The sequence below is a fragment of the Sturnira hondurensis genome, unplaced genomic scaffold (genome assembly GCF_014824575.4).
Source record: "Sturnira hondurensis isolate 20B ecotype Veracruz unplaced genomic scaffold, ASM1482457v3 Scaffold0004786, whole genome shotgun sequence".
In the NCBI taxonomy this organism is placed as follows: domain Eukaryota; kingdom Metazoa; phylum Chordata; class Mammalia; order Chiroptera; family Phyllostomidae; genus Sturnira; species Sturnira hondurensis.
The window spans coordinates 2,168,412-2,193,379 of NW_028077417.1; the positions used below are offsets into that span (position 1 = coordinate 2,168,412).

At 40.1% G+C, this 24,968-nt stretch overlaps 1 protein-coding gene across 1 annotated transcript in view; it reads right to left on the minus strand.

The window, feature by feature from the left end:
- Positions 1-24,968, minus strand: part of GPC3 (glypican 3) — a 435,757-nt gene that overhangs the window by 392,674 nt on the left and 18,115 nt on the right. The window contains exon 2 of the mRNA XM_037046045.1: positions 9,013-9,174. Coding sequence (XP_036901940.1) covers positions 9,013-9,174 — 162 coding nt within the window. The remainder of the gene's footprint in view (positions 1-9,012; positions 9,175-24,968) is intronic.

Sequence of the window (24,968 nt, forward strand, 5' to 3'; positions counted from 1 at the left end):
TAATGCAAAATGGTGAAATCAGAGTCTGCCATTGTTAGTTAGCTCTAGAGGCTACATTAACTCGTTCGTACCACTAGGGGACCATTGAGAAACTGTATACCATTAGTCTGAAATGTACACACACACACACACACACACACACACAGAGAAAGGAAGAAAACACACCAAAATGTTACAAGCCATTGTCTCTGAATGATAGAATTATGAGTGGGTATATTAGAACATTTTCTATTCATTATAATTACATTAAAGCATAAAACCATCTTAAGTGTATGTGTGCCAGATATGTGACATTCAATACTACACAGATGTTGTATTTCATATGCTTCCTGTGCTTATAAATGTACAGGGAATGAAGAAAAACGATGGCTACCATGCACTGGGTTCCTACAGTCCAGCACAGGACTGAGGTCTTCACAGCCTTCATCTGATTTATCCCTCTTTAATAAATGGCTCAGAGAAAAATGACTTGCCCTTGGTTACAAAGAGAGGAAGTTGAGAGCTGGATCTTAGACTCCAATCTGCCTGAAGCCAGTGCTCATGCCCTTCACACTATACTTTTCGGCTTCTGTCCTGGGTATTCTGCCCTTTCCAATAAAAGACAGTGAGAGGCTACATGGCTAGCCAGGGATTCCAGAAAGACTCATACCTAGTAAGCAATCAATAATGTTTGGATTTTAATTTAATTTATGAAAAGATGTACACTAATTTATCTAACTCCCTCACCTGCCCTTCTCTTGGATCCAGAGTCATGTCTGTCTAGAGAATACACACAGGCAATTTCCTCCAAGAACCCCTGCTCTCTGGTTGGAATTAATCTTTTCCAATCCCACATTCCCATACAGAGGCGGATTTCCTGCGCAGCTAATGAATCTTAAGCCACAGGGACCCGCACTCGCAATCCTCCTCCTAGAAGAGCCACAGGCATTCTGTATTTTTAATTTTGTCATATTTTCCTTAAAGAGTGTCTCCAAACTGCATAGGCTTTGAGCCCCCATGAAACCTGGATCTACCCCTACTCCCCACAGAAATCTGCTAAAATTGTTTTTACAGCATTTCTCTTAGGATGCTTTGTACTCAAGTTATTTGTGTAAAAAAGTGTTGGTATAAAAGCCTTGGTTTCCGAAATTTGAGCTACTTGAAGGTAAGCATGAGGTAGCTTTTATCTTTGAATCCCCCACAATACCTGCCTTCAGACTTGCTAGGTAATTGCTCAGAAAGTGGGGGTTTTTTCTTCATGAAACACAATGGAATTCCCTTATAAGAAAGAAAGTTAGAATTGGGAAGATTGCCCATGACCATAAAAGAACACACACAAAGGCTCTATAACCACATGGCACTTAAGGAAACAGGCTCTGGAGCTGTACTTCCTGGGTTCAATTCCTGTGTCTGCCATTTATTGGCTGTGCAACTTTAGACAAGCCTCCACTTCCTCACCAGTAAGGTGAGCCTAATAATAGTACCAAACTCATAGGGTTGTTGTGAGGTTTAAATGAGACAATACAAGTAAAACACTTTAGAATGGGAATTTGTTTATTCATCTCTCACTGACTTAGCACATGTTCACAGAGGAGGTCTCTCATTCTCACCCCAAGCCCCCTCAGCTTTCTCTTTTCCACACCAGCCCCACATCTGCTACGTATCCCCACCTAGACTCATTCAAACTCAGCCCTCTTAATCATGACACTCCACTGTTAGGCTGGGAAGCAGAAGAGGAGACAAAAGGCATGAAACCCAGTTCTACCTTTGCTGGTAGTCTAGATGTGAGCTGATAGAGCCTGGAACTAAAGTCAGAGACAGAGCTATAAGTCATCAGCATGTGGTAAAGGAGACCCTGAGATAGAATGTAGAAAAAAGAATAGAGGCCCTCACCAGGTGGCTCATTTGGTTAGAGCATGGTCCCAATACACCACAGGTGCAGGTTCAATCCCCAGGCAGGGCACATACATAAAGCAACAAATGAGTGCATGAATAAGTGGAACAAATCGTCTGTCTGTCTGTCTCTCTCTCTCCTCCCCCTCCTTCTCTCTCTCTAAAATCAATAAATAATTTTAAAAAACACATGAGGAAGTATGAAGGAAGATACAAAACCTGGTGACTGAAATATGGGATGAGGGAAAAGGAGGAGCACTAGGGTGTGCCTCAGCCCCTGGAGGCACATCACAGTCAGTAGAAGGAAAGGTGTTTTTAATTTCTATGTTACCACTTTCAACTTAGAGGAAAATTGTTTTTGCCTCCACACCACTGACAGAAGGATTCAAATCTCTCAAACATATGCTTCATTACTCCAATATCAGGTACTGCAGCTCAGTGAGACAAAAAGAAGAGGAGGAGGAACATATGTTTTCAGAAAATAAACAAATCCCAGTGGGGGAGGAGTGGGGAGAAATCACTCGAGGTAAAAGTAGTATTTTTCCTGGAAGCTTCTAGAGGGCAGGGACAATGCTCTTTAATTTTCTTTCTTGGGCTCACTAGCGAGAAAATGAGCAGTGATGATGGCAGTTAGAGGGGGTGAGTTCTAAGCCCCACTGAACCTAGGGGCATGGGCTTGGGTAAGAGTTAATCTACATAATCTCCACACCTTGGGGTGGCCCCAGAATAGTCTCCACTACACACTGAGTCATTTTTCTAAAACCTTTTTATTAAACAGTTTTCAGTCTAATGACTGACTTTTCTAAATCAATAGGGAGCACAGGAACAATTTACAACTCCCCCAGCCTCTAGCTCCACTAAAACCACCAAATTTTTTAAGATTTTATTTAGTTATTTTTAGACAGAGGGGAAGGAAGAAAGAGAGGGAGAGAAACATCAGTGTGTGGCTGCCTCTCGCACACCCCCCACTAGGGACCTGGCCCGAAACCCAGGCATATGCCTTGATTGGGAAGGGAACTGAAATTGGGAATGTGCCTTTGGTTCACAGGCCAACGCTCAATCCACTGAGCCACACTACCCAGGGCAGAATTTTTAAACTGAATTGAATCCACAGTTGACAGAGAGAGATACTGAGATTTGTTGTTCCACTTATTTATGTATTCATTGGTTGCTTCCGTTATATGCCCTGGCTGGGGATCAAGCCCACAACTTTGGCATACGGGGATGATGCCCTAGCCTACTGAGCTATCTGGCCAAGAAAAAACTGAAATGACTTTAAATACCTAGTTTTCCATTGTTTTTCCAAAAGCACTAATAATTAAAGAATCATATTTTTTAAAACTTTGTCACCAAAAATACACTAATTAAAGCCAGCACTCTGGGCTCCGATGAGAAACTCACCCTTATATAATGGGATTACTAGAGCTTTGCTATACAGATGAGTGGTTTGATTAATAGTTTACATTTTTGAGGCCATATAACTTTACTCATTCATGACCATGGTTTGCATTCCTAAAATTCTTCTATCCAGTTTAATGTTATTATATTCAGCCCCAGTAAATGAATTAAATTCTGATTACACATCAATGCAATTATTCTCTCCCGTATGTTATTTTCAAAGAAGAAAGGGTTGTGACAGAATGGCCGGCAGTTTGAGTCAGGGACTCAGTGGGGCTCAGCTTCCACAAAGCTGGAGCATGGGCAGAAGAACTGTCAGACTAGTCAAGGGGAAAACATTGTGCAGTGGAGAAAAATTGCTCAGTACTCACTTAAAAACCCCACTGCATTAGAAAAACTAAATTAACAAATGATTGAATCTCAAAAACATGTTTATCAACATTCAGACAATTATTTAGTCACATATTAACTGTGAAAGAAAAGAGCTTTGCCTGAATAATGTCCCTAAACAGTTATTTCAAGCAGAAATGACTGGAGAAATTGCTCTGAGCTGATGGAAAAGGGTGTTCAAACCAAGGTCAATATTATTTAGGGGGAGTGGGAGAGACAAGAATCTGACAGAAAAAAAGTGTAAGAACTACTGAGAGCAGATGGAAACAAAAAAGGGGGGGGAGAAACAGAAGAAACACAGAAACACTGCCCCCCTCCCCATTCCAAGATGTCATTTTCATCTCCTCCACAGAAAGCAGGTAGGAGAAACCCTTCCAACACTCAGTGAGGATCAACTGAAGCTCTCTAAACTTTGACTCCTCTTTTCCTTCTCTCTACCATAAACCAGAAAATGCAATTAAAACATGGCCTAAGCCCAACAAATCCTTCCTGATGGAACCCCCTGTTTGTGTGTAAAATATACCACATAGGGGCCAGAAGGGCAGCTTTAGGAAGCTGAAAAAGGATTGCTCATTGCTATTGACGTTTCACACAGCGTGGCTTCACATCTAAAAAGGCACAATATAAACCCCTTTTACACAGGGTCCTTTGCCTAAGTGCTCTCCCAGCTGTGCCCTGTGTGAATATCAGCTGTATGTGGCAAGAATTGTCGAATTACATCCTGAACCCCAGCTTTGTCTGGGGTGATGCCTGTGATAGTAATGCCTCTTTTATCTGGCACCACTGAGGTGAAGCGGTCCACATAAATGAGCTGCCTAGATAATAATGCCTGTACATTATGCCTTATAGGTTCCCGGACATTTTCACATACATTATCTCTACTCTGTGAGTAAGCAGGACTGTAATTACTATCTCCACTTTGCAGATAAGAAAACTGAGGCTATATGAGTCTAAATAACACCCCCAAAGTCATAAAGCTCATAAATACAGAATGAGAATTAGAATTTAGATTTTCTGCCTCCAACTCCAGTGTTTCTTCAATCGCTTTTAAGCAACAAAATATTTTAGCCACTTAAAATGGAAATATTAAGAAAAATTAGAAATATTTTCATTTTTCCTTATTGATTCACAAACATCATTATGAACATCAGTTGCTGGACCTACTATAATACAGGGGCTACTGAGGCATGCAGGGATGTACCATTCTACTAAAAGCCCCAAATTGCCACATGCACTGAGTTCTTGAGTCCACTTTCATGGCCTCCACCCTTACTGCCAGTCATAACTTCTTGCTGTTCATATGTACCTCCCTCTGGCAGTCTTCTATAGCCCTTCTATTTAACTCCTTATTTACTACTGGCTAGGAAACTAGAAAATCAAGCTTATAAGGACTGTGCATAAATTTAGAACAGTAAGAGGCTCTGAATAATGTCCCAAGGAGCTCTCAGATGCCTCAACTACATAAGCAGGAGCTCCATGGTGTGTAGGGAAGTGTGTACATGGAGATGTTTTCTGTTTAGCCACTAGTTCTCCTCTCTCATGAAGACAGTTCAAGGCATGGGATGGCAACTTCCAGAAAAGCAAAGTGTTACAGCATTCTGAAGAGTCTGTTCTCAGTCAAAGTCAGCGGTGCCTTGGGGGAGACTGCAATTATCCAACGTACAGAAAAAACCTGGCCATACCTCTCTATTATTTCCTGATAGTACAAGGTTAGAAGTTATCATGAAATTGTACAAAGAAAATAGAACTCAAGGTTAGAAGGTGTATAAGTGGCAAATATGTGATGAAAACTTCAGAATTCGGCCCCATTTTTCTTCTCAGTGTCCCCCGATTATACAACTCCTTAATTTTCTTTTACTTCAAAAGAACACTAAGAGCAAGGAATATATTGTCACATAATGTTTGAAAAAAGCTGTGGCATCAATGAGTTTCCTCATCTGCAAAATGGAGATAATTATAGTACGAACCTCATAGGGTTGCTGGAAAAATTAAATGAGATAATTATGTAAAAGTAAGCATCATACGGTAGGCATGTAATAAATTGTCACTATTATTATTATCACCATCATAATTATTATTAGGTAGGGGAGGAAAAAAGAGGAAAGAAAATCTCCTTTTAGTAGAGTTTTTCAAAAAGAATTAATTAAGCAGAAACAAAAAATGATCATGCTGCCCCATTTTACTAAGCACATCTAAGTAAATTAAATTTAGGAAACGAAGCAATGCAAAGATTAAAAATAAAGTGCAACTTTTTTTAATGCTTCAATCATTATCAAAACAACATTAGCAATATAGCACTCCAACCACTGTAGCAAAGGGCCCCGGGCTCATTTATAAGGGCAAAGGATTCCTGCAAACGAAGACATAAAATCCAAATAGAGGCAATAAGGATTGCTCATGGAACTGTGCACATATTTGCAGAAAGCACTCACTGCTTAAATATCCCCAAAGTGGAATCCTAAAGACATTGTGGATCTAGGCCAAGATCAGGATGAGCTTTCTTCAACTTCATGTGGCGGAGAAAATAGCTCACATCAAATTTCATATGAATGAAGTATTGGAGCAATTTGTTCAATAATTTGACCTACCAGATTCTTGGGGAGGAAAAGTGTTTTCTGGAAAAAAACAACTGCCCCCCCCCAATTAATCATCTTGTAGCAATCTCTGATTTTAGTCTTGTCTCTCTAGACGTTTGTCATAGAAGGAAAGCATTTGGGGGCAACGTCTCTACAGACATGGTATAATTGTATTGAGGCCTAGGACCAGGGTCTATATTTCTCCTGTGGAGTTTCTTGTTTTCTAAAAGTGAAGCAGAAAAAGAGAATAAAACAAGATAAAACACAAGTACATAGTATAGTAACAAGATAGAAGGTACCAGCAATGAGTTCAGACATCACTTAGTCATCTCCATGTTCCTTTGCTAGGGTTACCCTTCTGCCTATGCCCATAATTTGAGAGAGTATATATATAATTTGTGTGTACTAAAAAGAGAAAGATACTGCTAGTAGGTGGTGCCCCCCACTCTCCACCATCCATTCACATGACTAGCGTTCAACCTCCATGCTACAGCAGCCATATCTCGATGTTAATCCAATCAAAGTCTTGTCAGAACTTCCTTTCTTGCCTAGTCTTATGCTGTTGCAGGCCTAGAAAATACAATATTCAAAATGCAGAACTGGACAGAGATGCTAACACCCAAGGCCTTCAGATGGACAATCAGGTCAGCTACTGTGCATGCTAGAGTACCAGTGTGATCACTCTACCACACCCCTCCAGGCAGGCAATAGGAGTGAAGATAACAACCTGTGGGCCTGGTCATTCTGGGAATGACACAGATCACAAATGCTCCATTCTGAAAAAGCATCTTGACACGATAGTAACATCAAAGAATAAGATTAAGAATGACCCCAAGAATAAGATTCAGCTCTCTTCTTCAGCCCAAGTCTTATGTCACATCACTTCTTACCACCCTACTTTCAGCCAACAGATCAGCTCCACAGCCAATCTAAGTGCATGAATGGTACATGTATTTTTTAAATCGGTTTAAATTATTCATTCTATTGCCAAATTGTTAGTCTCAACGAACTCTTCACAAGAGTCTGACTGCATAAATAGGTTAACAAATACTTCAAGCTTATACATTGTACTTCATATATCCCCTGAAGCTTTGACCCAAGAAACTGTTGTGGATGTTTGCTTTATTAGTTACTTTGAATAATTTAAAGCTAATTCTAAGAATTTCATTATATATTTTTTAAAAGAATTTCATTATAATATACAAAATAAGCTAGAATCAACTCACCTTACAATCCAAAGATTTTAACTTTAATAAAGGTGTCATAACTCTCAAGATATGAAATGTCAAAGAGTCAAAAGTGTTATTTTTTTGACATGACCCCAATTTTCTTTGTGGGGCAAGAATAAGGCAGCTGATTCCATGCTTAAGAAAAGAAGAAAGAGCCCTGCTGGCTGGTGTGGCTCAGTGGACTGAGCACCGAACTGCAAAGCAAAAGGTTGCTGGTTCCATTCCCAGTCAGGGCACATGCCTGGGTTGCGGGCCAGGTCCCCAGTTGGGGACATGTGAGAGGCAACCACACATTGATGTTTCTCTCCCTCCTTCTCCTCTCTCTAAAAACAAATAAATAAAATATTTTCAAAAAGGAAAGATAAAAGAAAGTCCCAATATCCATAATTAATTTTCCCTCAAAGGAGGCAGCATACCGAGGTTTTTAAAAGTATAGAATCTAGCCCTGTCTGGTGTAGCTCAGTGGACTGAGCTCGGGCCTGTGATTCAAACAACTACAGTTCGATTCCCAGTCAGGGCACATGCCTGGGCTGCAGGCCAGTTCCCTGCAGGGGACCCACGAAAGGCAGCCATACATTGATGTTCTCTCCCTCTCTCCTTCCATTCCCTTCTAAGGATAAATAAATAAAAGCTTTTAAAAAAAGTATAGAATCTAAAAGGTAGACCATCTGGGTTCAAATCCCACTTTCACCTTTTATAGCTGTTTGACCTTCAGCAAGTTACTTAATCATTCTGTCTTTTGGATTATTATTCATAAAATTGGGATATTAATAATAAAATAAATAGTTATTGTGAGGGTTAAATGAATTAATATATGTAAAGCGCTTATAAGCTTACCTAACACATAATGCTATAACCATGTTTGTTATTAACACTACTGTCACCTCTCTCATCACCATCCCTGGCTGGGCCTTTGAATGAATCAACAGGCGTACTCCCCCATCCTACCATGACAGACCTACAATTAATCAAAGAGAAATGCAATTTCCTACGCATCTGGAAATGCGACAACAGCCTCTTTAACAGTCATACACAGGTATAGTGAGAAGTGAGACTCACAGAGAGAGAAGTGAAAACCACTCACACAAATGAGAAAATTTGGGGTCATCAAGCCAGTTTCTCCTTAAACGGAAATGGTCCCAGTGATCAGAAGGAGTTTGTGCACATTCCAGAAGTATGTAACTCACTCCTGGAGAAAACTATAATTTAAGTAATTTTTGCTGTTGTTTTTGTAGCAAGTCTTACAGGCTAGTTGAAAGAAAATATCCTTTACTCTTGCTGCAGAGATTTACAACTTTCTATGCACAAGTAAACAGTATGTCTTTGGACGATGATTTTTTGATAATACCCACCTTTCAAAAGTTGGAATGAAGTTTCTTTTAAAAAAATGTGTTTTTCTTTAAGCAGAATTTCTTACCAGAAAGTTTTGATATCGAGCATTATTGCTATAATGGAAATGTATAAATTATACTTAGCTTTTCAAACCCCAGTGCCCACTTAATGTTACCACTGAGCACACCTCATCTGAAATGATCCCCAGAACTCACCTTGGAAAACCGCAGCATTCTGAATAATTAAGAACTTGAGCTCCATACTTGCAGACTGAAGCAGTTGTTCCATGTTCAAGCGCGCTGTTAGTTGGTATTTTTCTTCCATCTTTCTCGAGCAGCATGTTGGACCCTTGGGAAGACATACTTGCAAATCTGACCCTGAAACAAACAAGTGTTTCATGTTTCAGTAAGCAGAGTACCATACCCATGCACACATACACAGAGAAAAGAGGCAAAGAGGGCAAAACAACACATTTCTTTTAAAATGCAGTAAAATCTTCACTATTCAAAGTTAGTGTTTATCTTAAATAAATTCCCTGCTTTCTTCCAATTATCTTTATGACTGATTCTTTTTGAATAACCATTAGAATTAATTGCCTAGGTTCGACTCATAAACTCTGCATAAATTAATTTATAGCACCAAGTATACGTCATTCAATGCCAATATTTAATTTGTCTGTTAAAAGATTAATCTACACACCTACAATTTATTTTTCTGATTATAACTTATGAATTAGAACACAACCAAGAAGGAATTTTCAAAATTCTACTTACTACTTCCTAATGAAATGTATGTCTGGTTAACCCAATGTTGCATTTCTTGGTATAAATGAATAAAACATCAATATTATATCAAAGCTTTGTTGCTTTGATATAATATATTGTTTTATGATATAAAACAATATATAATATTGTTTTAACTAAAGGTCAGAGGAAAGGTTTACTGAAGAAATGCCCAGAGTACACTATTAACATTCAGGCAATCACCAAAATCTCTTAAGACTCCAACATTCTATCTCTATCACAAACGCTTAAGTCTTGCTCCTGAGCTACTTCACGGCTACTTCCCTTATGACGCAGAATGTCTTTTATTTTTGCATTTCCACAAAGATTTGCCAAATTAATGATCTCCTTGCTTATTCCAATATTAGGGAACCAGAATCTCTTTTGCATCTTCATCCAATGTGGCTTTTTACAACATCCTTCACAGTTCACCAATCTCTCCTTCTTAAAACACTCTCTTCCTCCCTTGTTTTAGTGAACATAACCACCCCACATACACCTACTGCTATGGCCAGTCTCATCTGTCGTTTCTTGCTGCCTATTCTCCTGTTTATCACATAAATGTCATTGGCCCTCTCCCTCATTCTACATCTCCCCTCTAGATGATGTTATCTAAACCCATGTGATTGCTGAACTCCCTAATCCAGCTCTCACTTCTTTTCTAAACTCCCAAATCCCGCATTTTCAACTACTTTATAGGAATCTCAAATATAGCATGTCCAAAGCTGAACTCAATATATCTCATATACACACATATACAAAGTTCCATCTTCTGTGTTCTCTCAGTTAATGATCATCATCCATCAAGTTCCCCAGTGATAGAAACCCTTGTCATTCTCAACTCTTCACTGGTGACTTAACACACTTCTGAATCAATGGAAGTCACCAGCATATTAATGAAAATTGAAGCCATGGGAGTAAATATCATTCATCAAATATTTATTGAGCACCTATGATATGTCAAGGACTGTGGCTATAGCAGAATACAAAGCCCCGCCCTCAGCAAGCTTATATTCTGGGAGACAACAAACTATAGTGATAAGTAGTACTGAGTAAGAAAGGGAAAATAAACTGTGGTATGTGTACATACTTGTACTCAGACATAAAAGGAATAAACTATTGATACATGCTACCACATGGATTAATTTCAAAAGCATTACACTAAGTGAAAGAAGCCAAATTAGCAAGTATTACATACCCTATAGTTCCATTTATATAAAAGGAAATGAAAATAAATCTAGAGTGACAGAGAGCAGGTCAGTGATTGTTGGGAGGTGGAGGGCAGGGAGGAGTGGGAGTGAGGAAATTTGGGGCAATAATGGATATGCTCATTATTTTGATGGGTGATCATTTCATGGCTACACATGTATGTCAAAATTATCAAATTGTACCCTTAAAGTGTGTTCAATTTATTTTACATCAACTTTAACTCAATGGAGCTGTTGATTTTTAATGTTTAAAACACCAGGCAAGGACTACAGGGAATGTGGTGGCTGTGGGGGGTGATTCTATTTATACAGGGGAGTCAGGGAAGGCTTCTTTCATAAGGCAATGGTTGAGGAGGTATGAGGGAAGTGAGGGAGAGTCCCATGATTTTATATCCTCCACCAACACCAGCAAATATTAGGGCTCAATGAATATTAAGTCCAATCTCCTTCCTCCTCTGAAACTTGTGATTTACTCAAACTGTCCCTTCAGAAAGAATTTGTTGAGTTCCTTCTATTCTGGCCATGAAAATATGCACCTCAGAGCCCCTCCTGTGGGGAATGTAATTGAGTAATGGTCCCAGCTGCTGCACTCTGAATTCACCATTATGCTGTGCCCAGGCCACAGTCAGTAGGGGCTGCTCCCAGCCAATGACAGCATGGCAAACATGTTCAGTCCTACCAGACGCAGAACTCAGCTGACCGGGCTTTGGGCTTTCGGACTCCCAGTTGACTTTGACAAAATTTTCTTAAAACTGCACTGCAGTCTAAGATTCCTACTATTCAATCTTCCTTCTTTCCCTCTCTCCTCCACAGGGGTCAGAACTATACCACAGTCTGATTGCTCTACCCAGCATCCTTCAGCTCCCTGCTCATTTGCCTTCACAAGTGTTTTCCCCAACAAATCTCTTGCACATCTAGTGCCACATTAGCATCTGCTTCTCAGAGAACCCATCTAACATCTTCTATGTCCCAAGCACTGTGCTATATGGTGGAGGGAAAACTAGATGTAGCCCTTATATATAATTTCCTTAACCAATGTCACCCCAATAAATTAAATTTAAAAAATAAAGACGGCCCTGGCTGGTGTAGCTCAGTGGATTGAGCGCGGGCCTACGAACCAAACAACTGCAGTTCAATTCCCAGTCAGGGCACATGCCTGAGTTGCAGGCCAGTTCCCAGCAGGGGACACATGAGAAGCAACTATACACTGATATTTTTCTCCCTCTCTCCTTCTCTTCCCCTCTAAAGATAAATATATAAAATATTTTTTTTAAATAATAAAAAGTAAAGACAAAAAGGAGATATGATTCTTACCCCAGGAAGCTCACTGTCTAAATGGGTTAACAGGGAAAAATACCTAGTGCATAGTAAATGAGTGCAATAAAGCAACATAATTAGATGAGATGACAAAACATGTATAGGGAAAATACGGAGGACTCTCTCAAAGTCCCATATGGTCCTTGTCCAAATCAGGTTCCATAATAAATATCAAAACTTACTGAAATAAGGCTAGAAATCATATTCAGACATTTGAGACAGCTTTTCAACAACTGAGGCTTTAAATAAGGGGTGGAGAGGATACTATTTAGCCCTAAGTTACCAGAAAATTTATTTGTATTACACTATCTTATTTCCCTAGGAATTCCAGTTAATTGTGGCCTTCGTGTACATGTCCAAGTTTCAGGTTTTGACTCACATGACATCACTGTTGGAATCCACAGTATTGACTCCAGGTGCTCCACTTCCTCCTCCTCCAGGGAGCCGCCAACAAACACAATGAAGGAGAGCACAGATAATGCATATTCCAGAACCTAATCCAGCACTGCAATTTATAGTACTGAATGGAAAGGTGCTATTTAACATGTCAAAATACAATTTGGGGTCTGGAGACAGAACTATGATTTATCTCCTATAAATATGAATTGCATACATGTCTTAATCTGATTTTAAATATGGTCTAAGCTCAAAGGCTTCATGATTATAATCAGAAAAAGAAAAAAGCAGCTAGTTTCAGCTCTCTGTGTTCTTTCTACATGAGGTTACAAAATGTAATGCTATTTTAGGAATAGAAACTGATTCAGTTTACTAGACCAAGAAGGGAAAGACTTCCCTTGGGAAAGAGGGGCTAATCTAGATTTAAACAAGTTTGGTTGTAACACACATGTAGATATTAAAAATCCTATATAGCAGATATTTTGCATATACCAAGTTCCTGTCAAACCAGCCGGGTTTTATTTAATTTCTTGCTAAACTGATGTAGTGTGTATTGGAAATATCTGTATTTGAGTATGTGCATAGAATTACATGTTTTAGATAAAATCCTCTGTGTTTTTAAATTTCCACTGGTGATAACTTCCAGTTTTCACAAGCAGTAGGGTTTATTTGGCAAGGTAGCTGTTAGTACTGTTTCTACTCCCACCAGCTCTAGCTAGTGGGAGTTATAAAATAATAGGGCTCAGGCCTTTTCTCTGTGAAGTGCTACAAGTTGCTTAGATGTTACAAGGAAACTGCTGCTCAGTGTATCTAGAGATGCCCAGGAATGACTCTTTGAACCACCAAGACACCAGTTTGATTTGCTTTTGTTAGGATAACTCATAAAGTAACTTGGAGCTTGCATAGTGTGTCCCTTACCTGAGGTGGCCAAGACGCATCACTGAATAAAGTCCTACTACCTCAAGAATTCATTTAGCCAAAAAAACTTTAAAGGAATAAAACCTCAAATAAGAACTTTAGGGGAAACATATCAGATGTTACAAAAAGAGGCATGCGTTATATCCAAGTGTAAGAAACGTATATATAGAGAGCAATATTTATCTTCCCTCCCAGTTATCACTGCCTGGTATATCAGTAAACCAGTACAATTGATCTGGGAGCTAAGAGTTAGCTATAGATTTAAGAAATAAAATATCTATAAACCGGTAAGAACTCAGTATTTCCAAACCAAGAAGGAGAGAAATATATGCCAAAGAGAAAACCATTTTTATTATTTTTTATTTGTTTTAAATGTTTTATTGATTATGCCATTACAGTTGCCCAATTTCCCCCCTTCATTCCTCTCTACCCTGCACACCCCCCCCCACCATTCCCCTCCTTTTGTTCATGTCCATGTGTCACAAGTTCTTTAGATTCTACATTTCCCATACTATTCGTGCCCTCCCCCTGTCTATTTTCTACCTACCGTCTATGCTACTTATTCTCTGTGCCTTCTCCACCCTTCCCCTCCTCCCATTCCCCTGTTGCTAACCCTCCATGTGATCTCCATTTCTATGCTTCCGCTCCTGATCTAGCTATCCTCTTAGTTTGCTTTTGCTTTAGGTGTGGTTGTTAATAACTGTGAGTATGCTGTCCTTTCATTGTTCATATTTTTTATCTTCTTTTTCTTAGATAAGTTCCTTTAACATTTCATATAATAAGGGCTTGGTGATGATGAACTCCTTGGACTTGATCTTATCTGAGAAGCACTTTATCTGCCCTTCCATTCTAAATGAAAGCTTTGCTGGATAGGGCAATCTTGGATGTAGGTCTTTGGATGTCATGACTTGGAAAACTTCTTTCCAGCCCCTTCTTGCCTGGAAGGTCTCTTTTGAGAAATCCGCTGACAGTCTGATGGGCGCTCCTTTATAGGAGACTATCCCCTTATCTCTTGCTGCTTCTAGAATTCTCTCCTTCATTTTCATCTTGGCTAATGTAATTATGATGTGCCTTGATGTGTTCTTCCTTGGGTCCAACTTCTTTGGGACTCTCTGAGCTTCCTGGACTTCCTGGAAGTCTATTTCCTTTCAAGATTGGGGAAGTTCTCCTTTATTATTTGTTCAAATAAGTTTTCCTCTCGTGGCTGTTCCTCTTCCCCTTCTGGTACCCCTATAATTCGGATGTTGGAACGTTTAAAGATGTCCTGGAGGTTCCTAAGCCTCTCCTCACTTTTTTGAATTCTTGTTTCTTCATTCTTTTCTGTTTGGTCATTTGTTTCTTCCTTCTGGTCCACTCCCTTGATTTGAGTCCCAATTTCCTTCCCATCACTATTGGTTCCCTGTGCATTTCCCTTCATTTCACTTAGTGTAGCCTTCATTTGTTCATCTAATTGGTGACTAAATTCAACCAGTTTTGTGAGCATCCTGATCACCAGTATTTTGAACTGTGCATCCGATGGGTTGACTATCTCTTTCGGTTAGAGGTATTGGCTCTGGGGCTTTGAGCTGTTCTTCTTCTTGAGCCATAATGTTTTGATCTATTTGCACTTGTTACATATGAGGTGTGGAGCCTTAGGTGTTCACCAGGGCGGGGCAACCCAGGCCACTGGGTTGTGACGCTGGATGTGGGGGCGGGGTCAGAGAGGGGCAATGGCGCTTGCTCTGCTCTCTCTTGGATTTCGGTCCTCTCTGCTGCTTCCCGCAAGCAAATTTGGCCCCTCTGGTGCTGGTTTTCAGGTGTGTGGACTTGTGCATCCTCCAGGACCCTGTGGGTCTCTCCAATGAACTCTCTGTGAGGCTGGGAGCCTCTCCTGGCACCCCAACCCCCAAAAGTTTTTCTAATTGGTGCTTGTAGGCTTTATTTCATGGTGCTATGGCCCTAGGTTGCACGGTCTATCTCACTGCTTGCTCCTTTTCCTGGTTTATCTGCATGCAAATGTGTGACCGCAGTTAGCCAGCTGCCTTGAGCCCTCACTGGGTCTGCCCGATGCCACCCTGTGCCTGGGATCTGCCAACTGCAGCCTGCATGCCTGGGTGGGTCTGGCTGCCTTTTCCTGCTGGAACCCACTCTTCTACCTGCCAACTCCGCCCCTCTTACCAGTCTGGATGAATGGTTCATTGTTGTCAGACTTTGGTACAGTTTAATTTTCTCTCTGTTTTGGTTGCATTCTGGCTTTTAAATATTTGTTGTTCATAAACTTGGTTGTGCAAGGAGGTACAATGTTTCCACCTACGCCTCCCTCTTGGCCGGAAGTCAGGAAAACCATTTTTAAATAAAGTTCATATAACTTGCAGACCAGCTTAAAATAAGCCCCAGTAGAAGACAGCATAAAGAACAAAGTGGGCCTGTAGAGCTAGACATGTCTAAATGAAATGACAACAATGAAATATAAACATTTCAATGCATGAACATGTACATGAAAGAAACAAAAGAGAAAGAATAAACAAAGCAGAAAGAAATACAGAGAGAATTTAGATGGTAATCCTCATCAACAAAAAAAATGTATTACTCTGGGAACTGACCCCAAGTAGCATGAATAAAATGTAAAACTAAAGGCAAATAACTGAAGAGGTACACCAAGAACTGGTACATATTAAAAGCAGGAAGGCAATCCAAGAAATAAGATGCAACCTGCAAAAGACACAGTAAATAACAAAATGTCTTTAAGTATGTTAGGAACAAAAGAAGATTAAAGGAAAATAATCCCTTTATTATTCGATGTAAGGGAAAAGTAATGGTAGAACACACTCACCAAAGAGGTGCTCATTTTTTTTTTTCGTAAAAATGGAATTCAGTTGGGAAATAGGACTAGAGACAAGCATTATAGCCTGGGATGGAGATAAAGAGAAGATTTAGCAATTGACTATTCAAATGAGCCAGAAAGGTTCAACTCTTTCAGGCTTAATAACTTGCATTTGCAGATGCTAAAAAAAAAAAAAGAATTAACTGAAGTCATTACAGGGCTGCTGGTTTCCATTTGTTTTGGAGGATTAAAAAGTACCTTCATATTATAATCTCCTCACCTAGATTTTTAGTTCCTGAAGAGCAGAGAATGACTCCCACCTCCTGTGGGATGCCCTGTCAATCCCATTTAGCTTTGTGTATATAGTGTTGAATTAATGAGCACTGAAGACAGAACCTTAGTAAGGAACTTTGTGTCTGTTTGATCTAAAAAGGCAGAGTGGAGACATGTGACCCTGAGAATTTTACATCTGCATGCTTAACTTTGAACTTAGAAAAATATTTTAAAATACCACCAAAAAAATCAATTTCCAAACACCCTGAAGATACCCAAATATCTTCCTTTCACTTGAAGGAACTATGAAGTCATTTACTTCTATTTTGAGACAATATCTTGCTTGCACATTGGGTCCAGTTCTGGTTCTTACAACTGGAAAGGGATATCAGAGTTCTGGAAGCTTTTCTCTGGGGGATTATCCCCACATGTATCCAAGCTGAGCACCTTACCAGTTGCCTCCCCACCCAGAGGATAAACCATAGGTGGTTCACAGAAGGCTCTCTGCTAATGTGTACTCTTGTGTCAGGGGATCTCTTGGGCTTGGCCAACTCTCCTTCTTTTTTTAAAAATTTTTTAAAATATTTTATTTATTTATCTTTAGAGGGGAAGGGAAGGAGAGAGGAAGGAAACATCAATGTATGGTTGCTTCTTGTGCATCCCCTGCTGGGAACTGGCCCCTACTGGAAACTGGCCTGCAACCCAAGCATGTGTCCTGACTGGGAATTGAACCGCGATTGTCTGGTTCACAGGCCCGCGCTCAATCCACTGAGCTACACCAGCCAGGGCCCAACTCTCCTTCTTGACAACCATCACAGATTCTTTCCTTTGGTCCCAGTTCTTGCTCTATTTTGGCTCCATTCAGGGGCTTGACATTTCATATTGCTTCTGGTTTCCTTTAGCTACCTCCTCTAGGACTGGAACTTCAGTTTTTCTTTACTGTGCTGCCATAGGCTCACAGTCACTTGGAGACCCCATTCTGTGTCTGAGCCTTGTCCCTAATAAGAAGAGGACAGTGAACAATGTGTGTGGAGTTGTTTAAATATGTCTGTTCTATTGAATTTTATTCCAGATCAGTGCGGAGCAATGGCCTCACTACCATGGTAGGCATTAGTGGGCAGGAAAAAGCAAAAGCACTTACGGCCTCTCTTATAAAGTTGCTTGTAATTTAGTTCTAGCCCCACCATTTGCTAGTTGTGCAAGCAAGGGCAGGTTATTTAACCTCCGTGTGGCTTTTTGTCCTTATCTATAAAATGAAGTTATCAATAGCACTTACTTTACAGAGTTATTGCAAGAATCGAGTGAGATTATGCATGCAAAGCTCTTAAGTCTTCTTGGTATAAGGTAAATATTCTATACATGTTAAGAAAAATTAAAATAAGTTCACGCTAAGAAACCAGACTTTCACACAAAAATAGCTAAGAAACAGGAAAAGTTGGTCTATGGTTAGGTTACAAAACATGTAGTATATTTTCTGAGATGTGGAAATACATAGTTCATATTTTAATTGGAGTTGTAGGTTACATGGGTATATACTCTTACCAAAGCTCATTAAATTCTTAAAATGGGGGCATGTTATTATTTGCAAATTACATCTCAATGAAGTTCATTTAAAAAATACAGGATATGGCAACAGTGCTAGATAGGGGAATGCTCACCGGAGGCTCTAGGGGTCAAAGGAGACTTCCAGGAAGAAATGGGGCTTGAGCCAGACAATAAAGGATGGGAAGGATTTGGAGAGGCCCATGAGTGTAACATGTTTGGCCCTAGCGGAGTATTGGGGCAATCCTAGCCTGCCTGGAGAGAAGCTGCAAAATAGGATGTAGCTAGCTTATCCATTAAGATAGGCTAGAATCCAAAGGGCCTTGAATTCAGACAGAAGCCTGTGGGCTTGACCCAAGAGGCGATAAAAGACTACTGTCAGTTCTGAAGCAGAGACATAATATCATTAAGAGTGCTGTTTAGGAAGATTAGTCTTGCTGCATGAAATTGGGAAATGGACTAAAAAACCTCTCAAGGTCACTTCTAGCCCTCTGGTTCTCTAATTACCTTTATTATATTCTATATGTTGGTTATTTGACTAGACTGCAATTTTATCAAATGACTATAAATTGTCAAAAATCACATTAAAAAACACATTAAAGAACAGAAATATTAATGTACACCTTGATCCTTACACTTTTCTAAGAGCAGATGGAACATATTCAAACAGCAACAGAAGAGAATGAATCGTCAGGGCTCGGTAACAATGAAAATTGAAACCTTTTCCACATATATGATGATTTGACACATTTCATTGCCAAGGTCTGTTTTATGAACGGCAGAGGTTTTTTTTTTCCCTAACAAAGGTACATTGTGCTAAAAATAATAACGTAATGTTGTCATTAAAGTCATATTAAGCTAATGAATGAATAATATCCAAAACTGGTTGCTTCATGACTTGTAGGGAAAATAACAGGTGCCTATTAAAATTATCCAAAAGATTAAGTGCAGGTTTCTCTACTAATGAAAAATAATATATATATATATAGTATACTTAAAGGTATCTTTTTAAATGGAGGACAAGTCAATTTGCCATCCAAAAATATTAGCTAATTTCCTTAGCATATAATAATGACTTGCTATTATAATGGTGTCTTTCCCCCTAATTAATCATTATCTAAATCAAATCTTACACACTCATTAATTTCTTGCTAATCAAGATAGGAATACAGAAGAAAGAAATGGCTGCATTTGAAATTGGTGGGGAAAGTGATGATTGCTTGTAGAAGAAATCATCTCAGGGAACCCAACTGAAGGTTACTCTTCTGTTCTTTAGCTTAAAAGAACATGACCTTGCTGAGAACACACCCAGGTATCACAAGCTCTGACTTGAGATCAAAGATCATGCGTAGGGCCACCATGACCTGCCTGTGCAAAAGGTAGGCCAAAATGTCGCCGCCACAGCGGAGTACTGGGAATTTAAAGCAACCATGGAGATAAGCCATTCTCTAAACCTGAGAATTAAAGAATGAAGCACCTTTATCTCTACCCATCAACTGCCAACTAACTGCATATCATTTCATACCCACTAAAGGCAGAATCCCTAGATCACTACCCTCTCCCACAAAGAGGTTCTTTCTGGACCACATTCGCAACACATGCTCTGAGAATACAAATTTACTGATTACATCCAGCCTGTCAATGTGGTGAATGATTCGTTCGTCCAACATTTAATGAATGCCGACTTTTTGCCAGGTATGATGCCCAAACCGAGGGATACAATAATGAACAGGACACAGTCCATGCCCTGGGGTTCACAGCCTGGTCAGGAAATGGTCTCCCAAACTAACTACAAACTAGAAACCTCTATGTCATTCTGGACAACTTACTTGCCCCATCCCCTATAACCAACTGTCACTAATCCTACAGGCTCTGCTTTTTAAATGTTCCCTCATTTCCCTCCTTTTCATTTTGCTTTATCACCTTACCTCTTTCCACTTGGACAACTAGAATAGCATCCAGACTGGCTCTCCTGCCTCTATACTCTCCTCCATGCCACTCCCAGAGAGATATTTCTAAAGTACATATGTGATCACATCATTATCCTTCTTTAAAAACCCCCAAGAAAATGGAGCAAGGGGATAGGGGTGTGTAAGTGGGTAGCATATTCAAGCACTGATAAGGAATGTTGTATGGCTAAAAGGAAAAGTGACCTGGAGGACAGTGATGGGGGTCGGATGAAGGCGAGGTATATGAGCCCTGCTACAAGATGATTCCTAGTTATCACTGGTTGTTTTTGTTTTATATTTTCCAGCTTTATTGAGGTATAATGGACTCCTAGTTATCTTTTAATTGGATTTATCACAGGAGATGGTGCACATGGGAGCAGAAAAACATGTACTACACAAGGTTTCTGTCATTTAAATTCCCATAGCACTCTGCATCCTTTATAAAGACACTTCTCACACTAACTTGTACCATAGTTACCATAGTTATATTTGAGGGACTTATCTCCACTAGATTTAACTCCCTTGACTGACTCATCTTGGTACCTCAAGAGGCCCGCTGAGGTTTGGGCTCGATGCCCTCCCCTCTCACTTGGAATCAGTTCCAGAATTTTAAGAGAGTTCAGTTTTAAAGGAACTAGGTCAGATTAATTGATACTACTAGAGCAACTTTTAGAAGAGTAGTATTCTATTCTAGAGAAAATGGCTGGCTGGCTCGCCCTCACTCTCTCTCCCTCTCCCTCTCATACACACACACACACACACACACACACAGAGTCTATTTAGATGGGGGGAAGCCCTAACAAAAACAAAATTGGGTTGAAGAATAATGTCAGCTAGTCTAAGTTGGGATCAAGAATCTTTTCGTCTAGAATTCTGCCAGAGGGACTAAATTAAGGCAAATTTCCCGTCTCCCCTAGTCACTCTTTCACTAATTATTATTCTACTCAGAGAAATAGCTGAAATCCTGTCTTTCAAGAGATGTATAATTTTTATTTTCAGATACCATCTTCAAATATGCAGACCCGAATCATAGCTGAGAATTTCAGCACCTGTGGCCCACTCTGAGTGCTAAACCCTTCTCCCTGTGTATGAAATCACATGGATGGGGAAAGGGCCCTTCCCTACCAAAACTAAAGTGTTGTTATCCGCTGTGCTACCAAATCAGAACCTGGCTAGGTGACTGCTAACGTAACTTCAGGTCTGAGAGTCTAAGTTCCTCGAATGTAGGTCAATTGATAGTCACTGATCTCACTCTCGACTGGGCATGGGGAGGATGCAAAGGACTTGCCTCTGCCCTTCCAGAAAGGTTATGTTAATAGTACTTGGCTAGACATGAACATGGATATGGGGCCAAGGCAAAGATCGACAACTACTTCAGCCTTTTCAGCACTTCACCTCGAGCAATAACCATATTCTCTGTCTCCAGAGGTCGACTAATGGCAGATAACTTCCTAATGGGATGACTTGTGGTGGCAAAGGGAAGGACTCTGAAATCAGACAAGGTGTGCACCCCAAATTGGCCACTTAACAGCCATGTGATCTTAGGCAAATTACTTAATCTCTGAGCCTCGACTTCCTTACCTATAAAATGGGGACAGTAACACCTACCTCTTAAAGTAGTCGTGAGGATTAAATTAAACTCATTAAACGTTTCCCAAACACATGCCTCCATTTCCTGCCTCCCTGTTTTGCTCATGCTATTTCTGTCCCTGGAGCGCTCTTTCCCTAGCTTTAGCTAGTAAAACCTTCTCATTTATAAGATTCTCGCTCAAGTGTCTCTTGCATAATGTTTGTCTACCCTCCCCCAGCCCTCCTACCAAATAAACCCCATGAGCTGTCAACTCAGAATTTTCAGCACACTCTGTACCTCTCATACTGCATTTTTCCATCTAGATGTTATAGCTATTGGTATGCATTTTTATCCCTACTATTAAATTGTAAGTTTCCGTAGCCAGGAACTATATCTTGACCATCTTTGTATTCTCTGACATGGCATAATTCCTGGCATATAGTACATATTTAATAAATGCTTGTTGAATGAATACTCAAAAAGAGACTCTGCTTCCTACACTCAGTAAATTCCCTGTGTCTTGAAACATTCAAGCATAATTTGGGTAGCAATACTGGGAATACTATAGAAGAGACCCCTACACTAGACAGGAGGCTGGAACTGGTGACTTCCAAAGTTTTTTTCTCTCTGCATTTCCATGAAGGCCATTCTCACTTTATATAACAAGGTTGTTACTGCCATGAATGTTACAACTGGTCGGTTTTGTCATAAGGAAGTGTGACAGCATTTCTTCAGAGAATGTCTCACATGTAACAACTGTATATCTACTACTCTTCATGCAATTTGTACCTAAAACTCAGTATAACTGAAAAGGCAGGCTTTTGCTTTGCAAATGTTTCTGGCTTCCAAAAACTCCCTGTAGGTGATGTTTTAGCAAACGACAATGACTAAGTGGAAAACTATGGTAAATTGAAAGCATACCATCACCTTGAGCCTACAGATCCTGCAAAAAAGGTTTTTCAGGTGGGTAATAAGCAATAATTGCCTTCCATAGTTAAAGTGTTTAGAAAAAAATATTCTATTTTTAAGAAAAAAATCCAACACCCATGAGTTAAAATATAAAGTTTACACTGAATACGATAGCCTCTTTCACTTCAGAACGCCAGGCTGGATTTGTTTTCTTATACTCAATAAATTAGGCATATTTAGATACACGAAAAAAATCGTTTCACCCTGGCTGGTGTGGCTCAGTGTGTTGAGTGCTGGCCTGTGAAGCAAAGGGTCACTGGTTTGATTCCCAGTCAGGCAGGGCACATGCCTGAGTTGCGGGCCAGGTCCCCAGTTCGGTGCAGTTGAGAGGCAACCACACATTGATGTGTCTCTCCCTCTTTTTCTCTCTCCCTTCCCCTCTCTCTAAAAATAAAGAAGTAAAATCTTTTTAAAAAATCATTTCAAGAAATTAAATACTCACAGAAAGCCAGGCAACAGTGGGAGATGCCTAACATTCTGGACCTCCAGGCCAACCCTGAATTTGGTAGGAGTTTCCCTTCACATTACACCTGCCTTCAGCACTTCTGGAGATGCTGTTTAACCAGCTCTCGGGCACATCTTTGGGATGCCCAATTGCTCTCACTGTTAAGATGCTTTTCCTAGCTCTAATGGCTAACCTAAATTTCAGTTTCAAGCCATTGCACCTTGTAATTACATCCTCAGCCACTGTAAATAATCTGTGTCCTCTATTTTATCTTTCCCTTTTCTGTGTGATAGGAACCTGTGGAAAAGGGAGTCAGTTGCCTTGTTAGTACAACATACACACTGCACCTGAGCAAAATACAGCCAAGAGAAAATCAAATACTCTTGATCCCTGAGTGAAAAGCCGTGTTATTGATCTTTTCCTTTTTCCTATCCTTCAGCTGGTCTAAGTGTCTACACTGACATGCTCTAGTGCTGTGGCATTTATGCCATCTTGGGGAATAGCTGTGTAAATGCTCCAGTAATTTTATACATCTTCAACATACGGTTGTGTTAGAACTTGAGTATCTGAAGGACTGGGAAGGACGGATTTTCCTCCTCCTCCCACCCTCATGTAATATAAATCAAAATCCTCACTAATTGGCCCTCCTCCTGCATGTTACTGAAGTCTAGACTTGGTGGCGACCCCTTTCTGTGGAAGAGATTTAATGAAGGAGAAAGTGCATGGGAGGGAAGTTGGCAGGCAAAACACTACAGAGATACTATAAGAAACTTGGAAACAAGGAGTTTTTGGTAAGCAGAGATTAGAAGCTAATGATACTGTTTCAAATCACACTACACATACATCGCTGAGTTTACTTTATCCTGAACCAAATGTTCCCTAAAATTGAAGAAACTCTAAAAGTTGTTAGTGCAACACAGAAGAGTTTTCAACAATGCTCAGTAGTGACTTTCTTTCTTCCCCTACTTTCCTCAGGAACTATGAAAAACAAAACAAAATTTCCTAAACAGGTGATTTCAGGATTTCACTGAAAAACTCAAAAATTGCTAATAGTAACCTCAAACTCCAGGCAAGCCATGGGTGATTCGGATACAGAGCTCTCCAGAACCCAGTGTGGGCTATAAGAGACAGCATCCGAAGTGTTCCAGGTCAAGCTGAATGAACCAAGCCTGGATCCATGGTCTCCCTATATGCTGCTAGTTTTATCTAAACTGCCTTCAGAAAACGACCAGCTTTCGAGACCATAACAATTTGGTTCAGAAATACCTGCCTCGTTTGGTTTTTACTCTTTTCAAAAAGGGAGGACTGAAATAAAGGAGAAATGTTGAACACAGGAACTGCACAGCCAATTCTCCCAAACCACACTGACCATGCATGTCTAAGAAGGGCTGGGTCCAAGGTAGCTGACGCTACAGCAAGCGGGGGCAGTGATGAAAATAGGCTGATACACTCAATGAGGAACTTCAACTCAGAGAGAGAAAATGACCTTCACTGAACAGGAAAAGTGAATGCCTATGACACCTGGCTGCTGAGCTCCATTTGAGATATAGCATTCCCACAAGTTCAAGCTACTTATCTTCTCATGGCCTTCTCATTCCCCTCAACAACTACAAAGACTCCTCCATGCAGCGTCCCCATCTGTCTACATGCCTGCCTCCCAAACAAAAGCAGGGAGAGTGGAGCATTTGACTTCATATCCCCAGGGCCCCAGCATCTCTCACATACTGGGTTCTCAGAACTGGTTCTGGGAGTAATTCCTAGAAATGCTGAGCTATCACAGAATAATGACTAGAAACATGGCTCTGGAACCAGACCAAGTGGGTTTAATTCATTTCACAGCTATTTGACCCTGGAAAAATCACTAAACCCCTGTAAGCCTCAGTTTTCTCCTCTGTAAAATGGGGGAAATAACAACACCCACCAGGTAGTGCTATTGTTAAGATTACATGGCATGTTGTCCATAAAGGGCTTAGCACAGCGCCTGGCTCAATAAATGTTA